The 7,108-nt window shown below is 44.1% G+C and overlaps 1 protein-coding gene across 1 annotated transcript; it reads right to left on the minus strand.

Moving 5' to 3' along the window:
* Positions 1 to 5,970: 5,970 nt before the first annotated feature.
* Positions 5,971 to 6,600, minus strand: LOC138471807 (single-pass membrane and coiled-coil domain-containing protein 3-like). Its single transcript, XM_069609669.1, has one exon. The coding sequence runs from the start codon at positions 6,598 to 6,600 to the stop codon at positions 5,971 to 5,973; it is 630 nt and encodes a 209-aa protein (XP_069465770.1).
* Between the last annotated feature and the right edge of the window lie 508 nt (positions 6,601 to 7,108).

A 7,108-nucleotide genomic window follows, 5' to 3' on the forward strand; every position in this document is an offset into this window, starting at 1 on the left:
ATTTACTTAGAGGGCAACTCTGCATTCAGCGCCAGCCGAATACTTGGCCAACTATTAGTCCTTTGGATGAATACTACATTTGCTATTTGGTTTGCCCTGCCTGCTGGACATCTATTAAATATGTTACACTAATCAAGTGTATATTGCATTGCTTTTTACATGACCCTTCCAAAGAATTGTGCCCTAAAGCGCTCTATTTCAACCCATTTGTTTAACAACGCTCAGTTGCTTGTGTTAATGCGCCTCCATTGAAATAAAAAAGAAATCCGCCTCATCCCTGGAGTCATTAGGAAGTGGTGGTGTCTCCTCAGGTGCCCCGCCCCTGGCGCCAACGTCCATGTTGCATTGGTTACAGCTCCTGACTAACACGCAACCATTGGCCAAGCGGCCATGGGGAGGAGGCTCAGGGAAGCTCAGGCATTGGCTGTGTGTGCGTGAGGGAGGAGCTCTACATATAGTGCACCCGTCACTGATGAGCCACCGCTTTGGACAGGGGTTAGATGCTCAACAGAGGCCCTCAGTTTCTGAGGCTGTACATTGAGGACCACAAATGTGGGTAATAAAAAAAGTCATGTCAGTAACCCCTGTTACCAAGTGCCCCGAAACTGGAATATTCAGTGTGTGGCACTATATAAACATTGTTATGACGAAGTTTCTACTGAAACATGCAGATGGTGTGATCTTTGGCACGTTAATAACTCCCCATGTCCCTTTATTCCATTTGCAGTAAACTGACGATCATTAAGATGTGATGCACGCATGCTATGACAGCAAACTGTAAATTCATAATATTGCATACATGTTATAGGTTACATATTACAAAAACAGAATTATTAAAAGGTCTCATATCAGGTGGAAAGAGCTCAACGAGTCTTGTTTTTTCTTTGCATTCTGGAACCTGTAGTTTACATTTTGCCATTGTGAATGGCATTTCTGGCAGAAATTCCAGGTGACTAGTTGCAAAGGGGGGGCTGGAGGGGGAGAATGAGTATTGGTGGAGCCACGACATCATGTATATGCAAAGTTACATTCTACTTCAGGCAGTGTGGGAGAAATCATGGTAGCAGACAGGCAACTGTCTGCCCCTGCTCCTGTGAACTAGTGGAGACAGTTAGATGCTTTGCGGACCGCCGGTGGAGCGTTTGCCAGGTCCTAGGCGCGGCCACTCTTTTTTGGGAGATGGCTTTTGGGGCTCCTCGGTCTAGAGCTCCCTTTGGTGTACAGAGCAACCGCCGGAGGGCGAGCGGTGCACCAAGGATGGTGAGGACTCCCCAGTGAGGTGCAGAGCCAGCCTGGGCATGGGCTGTCTGTGCCACCGCCCTGGGCCCGTGGTTTTAGGGGTCCCGCAGCTACGTGCTGCCGCGAGTACAAGAAGTCACAAGGGCTGGGCTGCTTCCAGCCACAGGGCTTTTCCTTGTGTCTGTTTTAGCGGGGCCGTGCTGCCAACCCCCTGTGACTTGCTTCTAGAGACAAATACCTCCCCGCAGTCCATCAGACCTGTGGGGCCTCACAGTTAGGGCTTTTCAGGCTCTTTGTTTAAAGTAATGGTCTATTTAAGAACCTTTGTTTTGGACAAGGGGTTGAAAAGGGGCATTGTATTCTGAAATCACATACAGAAAACGAGTCGGCGCCCAAATTTGTCTTCTTTGAAGACAATTAAAATATGCTGACAAAAAAGAGTTGTGTTCGATCTCGATAGTATTCATATGTCCGCATTTGGTGTGTTAAATACATTTTGGGGGGCAGAATGTCACATTTCACGCCATATAAAGCATGTCTTTGTTAAATGATGCAAAAGTTTACCATTTCACATTACCTTTTGTTATGATTAAGTCTTGAATGACAGCCTACAAGCCATTTTTTATAATTTTGTGGAATTGCATTCTGGTATTTGTAGTCTTCAAAGATGAGGTGAAAATAATGCAACATTTGTACTCTTTTTGTTTAACATATTTCTATAAGGAGTCCCATATTGCTGGAGTACTTAAATTGTGATGTGTTTACTTTTCAAGTCTCATTTATAACACAGATTCGCACCCGGGGAAGGGCGCTCAGCCAATCAGGTGGCTGGGACAGCGGGCGAGATACACAATCCCTGCACGCTGTTCTAGCCACCTGAGGCCCTTCCCCGGGTGGTGTTTATTTTCCTTTTTTTCTTTCTTCTAATGTGGGGAGGCAAAAGGGAGACTGTCCCTGTTGTCTCCCCACGTTAGAAAACCAAATGCCCGTTCAACCAACCCCAACTTAAACGAGGGACTGGAGCCTTGCACCCTGGTCCCCGATACTCCTCCCATCTGGCTGTCATCAAAATAGAAAAATGACTAGGTAGCTTTTCGGATGACGGCAGCCATTTTGAAACATGTCTTCCATGGCCATAGTCATCCGAAAAGGGACCTAGTCCCATTTACATTTCAATGGCCATGCCCATTTTTCTTTCAGTTTCTTTTTTCGACGGGAGATGGGCTCACCATGAGTTCATCTCCTGTCGGATGAACAAAAAAAACTGTCCACACCCTGTTAAACCCCAGAGTGCAAATAGCTTTCACACCCCGACTGGGGTGCGGCCATGGGGTTTAAAGGCCCTCAGCCCAAAGCTCGGGCTGGTGGGACGTTTAACCCCATGTCTGACCCCCAGCAGCGCATAAAAGCTATAGTATTGTTGAAAGCCAAACATTGTAGTGAGGACAGGAAATGATCAGAGGGCACATTTGTTGTGATGATTTACCAGGTCCATGGATGTGAGAAGAGAGGTTGTTGGTCTGAAGATGTTCTGCCGGGCCCTGTGCTGATTTTTAGGGTACAAGTTGAGATAGCATTTGGTTTGACAGCATCCGCCTACTTTTGTCACAGTGCCGACTTCATCCCCATGGGTGTTTTTGAGGCCAGCATGCAAAAAAGCTTGTTTGCTCATGTTTTAGCCCACCAGGAATTGAGCCAACTAACCAACAAAATCACATGAAAGTGTTTTCAAAGCACACGTCTTGTATTGGTATTTTGCTTTCCATAGAATGTTTCAATATAGATTTTTGGGTTAAAAGGTGCACACCTTGTATACTTTGCCAGCAGTGTTCTAGGAAAATCTTCGCTAGTTGTTTTTTTTTTTTCTTCAGGTATTCTATTTTGAATTTTCTTCTATTAGGAAAGGCCAGTTGAATAAAATGTGCCTATTTCATTTTAAGATACGTTCAAACCATGTGCGTATATTAATGAACCCCCACACCTTTTTCTGGACTTGAACCCTATTGATGACATTTGAAGACCTGTGGAATTGCTTACTGTGCCTCAGTCCCTTTCCAGTAAATAGGCTTTGTTACGATTGCACTGTCCTGCAGCAAAAGCACTTTGCCCTGTCTGGGCTAGGGTCAATCCCTGCCTTTACATCCTTGGAACGTGCAGTCACATTAGGTATGTTTGTATTACCTACCTGTGATCTTCATTACTCTTTATCCTGCTCTTCCTCGTCACAGTACTTTCTTTTGAGGTACCCATTTCTACAAATGTTTCAGCTCACTCGGTCGGCTACTCCAAAATAGGCCTCATTCCCGATATTGCTACAACCGTAAAATTAACAGTTAAAATTCTGATATTGAATGTCTGTTTATTTTATGCCCATGGATATTAATAACAAATTATTTTTGTGTTGTAAGTTTCCGTGATGCAAATAAAGGGGCCACACACATCTTTTGCCACCCAGGGCCCTACAGACCCTAGGACCGACCCAGGTGAGGTGCATGTTGCACATGGACAATATGTGCATATAAAAATGTTAAACAGTAGAAGCAGAGTGTATTATATCCCCTTGGAAATCACAATGTTATCCAGGAAATGGCCCTCATTTCTTTCCTACAATGAGCCTGAATTCATTGCAGTGCAGGGAAATGGGGGTTCCACCAGTAACAATTCTTCTTATTTCTAGAATCTCAAACTGTTAACAAACGGGAGGTGTTTCTCCCCTTTACATAATATCCCCATCCCACTGAGCTGTCCGCCACACTGGCATGCATAAGTGAAGGTTCAATATGGAAACAAGATTCTAAAGAACAAAGAAAAGAGGGGGCCCTAAAAAAACTAGAATAAAAGGTAGAAACAACATTTAGGACGAGACAAAAACTTCAATATGCTTTTGTGATTCTATTTTGATGTAAAAGAAAGGACAAAGCTGATAAAAAAAACAAGACGTACATAAATTACTAATGAAGATACATTTGCAAATTACAATAGTCTATATTTTGTGCACCTAGTCTCTTACAACCGCTTCCCAAAATCCATAAACTGCAATGGAAGCGTGTGGCTGCGTTTCATCGACCATGGACATAGCTTTTGCTTAAATCGTTTCTTGCACAGATGAGTGACATAGCAGCACTCTCTCCAGCATAACATGAAGGAAAAATTGTCTGTATATTTATTGGAGAAAAAAAAAACAATTAGGGAAAACCAAAACTGATCAATGCGCTAAAAGGCTTGTATGTAAACACTCTGATGTCGCATGAAACATTACATTAATTATGGGGCATTTCCCTAGCATTCCACGTCATGAAATTTGGAACAAATTACTTTAAGTTACAAACGCGCTCACCCAAATACATGTGATCTGAAATACATTGAACAGAAAAAGAAGTGTATGTATAATGTAATGCCTCTGATAGGATAATTCCAACCTCCTAATCATGAGCAGAATTTCAGCAAATAAACCATGAGCCTAATCATGAGCCTAATTTCAGCAAATAGACCATGAGCCGACATGTGTTTCGAGAAGCGATTCTCTTCTTCAGGGCTCACTATACAGTTACTAATGATCAACAATAATGTGAACAGTATTCTTTTTCAATTAACAAGATGCTCATAATCATGAAACTGTTTTCATGAGCATGATACAGATTCAAAATTTCGATTACCGTTGAGAGCGTTAAATTCACATGCAAGTAGATAACGATTTCCAGTGTGGATTAAATGCAACTGTAACAACATATGATATAATAACATGATATGATAAGGCATTTATAACGCACCTATGCACAAGTGTTCCAAGAGGCGAGATAAAGGTGTGTCGAATTAAAAGTCACAGCTGGTAACCTATGTTGGGTGTGATGCCGCGCTATACTGAGACAGACTTGCAGCTGTTTTCTGCGCTGCAGGTGTCCCAGCTCACGCGCTTGACAACGTCGAGTCAGTCCTCGAGCGACTCTGGTTTCCCAGTGCGGACTGGAATACATAAACTGTGTATATTTAGTGCGGATTGGAATACATAAACTGTGTATATTTAGTGCGGATTGGAATACATAAACTGTGTATATTTATCGGCGTATACTATGACATAGATGATCTTCAGTAGCCATAGAAGCAGTTAAAACTCCACCAAAGGGCTTTCTAGGATGGTTACACAGGCTAACAGCAGTGTGCCTTCATCCTGGAATCATAGTTCATGTGAATATGGATTGTTCATTAATGCGTTTTAAGGGGGAGTAATCCAAAAGGAATTGCAGGAGTAGGGTCAATATACAGTTGGGTAGACCAAGGCACGATGCTGGTGGTAGAGCATGCATATGATGCAGGGCAGGTGCCATGGATGTCATTTAGAGGTCTCTGGGGATTACAATAATGACCGCGGTGTTTTTCCAGACTACACCAATCATGGGATTGCCCACTCCTCTTCCAGATGAGCCAACTCCTGAAACGCTAGTCCCCATGTGAGCAGAGTATGGGGGCCTTTTCTCACTGAGCCCCTCATGTAGAAACCAACAAGGATGGGCAGCCTGGCAACTCGGAAAATCCCTTAGAAGGGAACCATGATTCCTACGCTTGCAACATTTGATGTCAAGACTTTGAAGTTGCTGATGCCAGTTGCCAGTACACAAGCCCGCCAGAGAAATGTGCTTGTGCAGAAACAGCGGATCGTGCAATTAAAGAGTTGTCCATTTTGGAAGTAAATTTGCCAGACTTGGTTTTGAATATCGAATGTCTCACCTTGATCTAAAGCCTCTCCCTCATGGCCTCGCGCATGTCCTCCAGCTCCCTTTCATATTGCTGGATGAGAGACTCCAGACGACTCTTCTCCATACATCCAAGCAGTCTGCTAATGACGAGATCAATACCATAACGGATATAGACACACATGGTTGTCCACACAACAATGGTGGCCAGCACAAGCAGGCCAGCCCAGGGCTGCTGGATGTTGTCTGTGGTGTAGCGGAAAACTGTCGCAACAGTTACCACTATGACCACAGCTGTGACCAGCCAGAGCGCTTTCGATACATTGGAATATTTAAGCAGGGCCTCTGCCGTCCTAGGTGCCCAGGAGCCCCCGAGTTTCCAGTAGATATTTGCAGGGAGGTTTTCCTTCAACCTCAGGTCCAACCTCTGCATGCCATGCGTGAACGTTTCCAAGCAACTGAACAAACCTACAGCATTTTCCACCAGGGAGGGGTCCCGTGACATGCTGGCCATCTGGAGCTGTCGATGCAGGTAGCTGGTGAGGACCCTTAGCACTTTGTTGGCAGTGACAATGTTGGGCAGCATGTGCTGGCGCAGCTGCTCATATAACTGCTCTGCCCGTGCCCTTCGTCTGGGGTTCCCAGGGTAGAGTTGATCACAGAACGACATACTTGCGACAGAGTGTAGGAGGAGTAGCCAGCGCAGCCGAGCAGGGGCAAGTTACCGCAGCATGTCAGCGCCTCGCCTCCAGCCGGGCTTTAGCAATACCAGTAATTCATATTTAGTTTCCATTTCCCCGAACACAGCTGAGGACTTGCTTTTCAAGTTCAGAGAGGAATGCTGGTTTTTCTGAGACACAATGCACTGATTTGCTGAATCAGTGCACAGTACTTCTGCTCTCGAGGCGATAGTCTCCAAAGGAGGCATGGCAACTGTTATGGGCTACTATCAAAATAAGAGTAACAAATAAAGAGATTAGCACTCTTTTGGCTTACTGCACAAAAACCCAGACTCATTTTAAAAGTGGAAAAGGTCGCTTTAATATGACAGGTCAAAGCTTACAATCAAAACGCTTAACTGGCTCCATGGCCTAACAAGCTAAATAGCTATTTGAACAATCAATTAAATAACTTAAACACTTTCATTTTCCCCCCAACAATTAAATAATTAAATAACC

The sequence above is a fragment of the Ambystoma mexicanum genome, chromosome 1p (assembly GCF_040938575.1).
Source record: "Ambystoma mexicanum isolate Mex_15411 chromosome 1p, UKY_AmexF1_1, whole genome shotgun sequence".
Taxonomy (NCBI): Eukaryota; Metazoa; Chordata; class Amphibia; order Caudata; family Ambystomatidae; genus Ambystoma; species Ambystoma mexicanum.

Coding starts and splice junctions, on each gene's coding strand:
- LOC138471807 (XM_069609669.1), bottom strand. CDS start 6,600: ATGTCGTTCTGTGATCAACTCTACCCTGGGAACCCCAGACGAAGGGCA.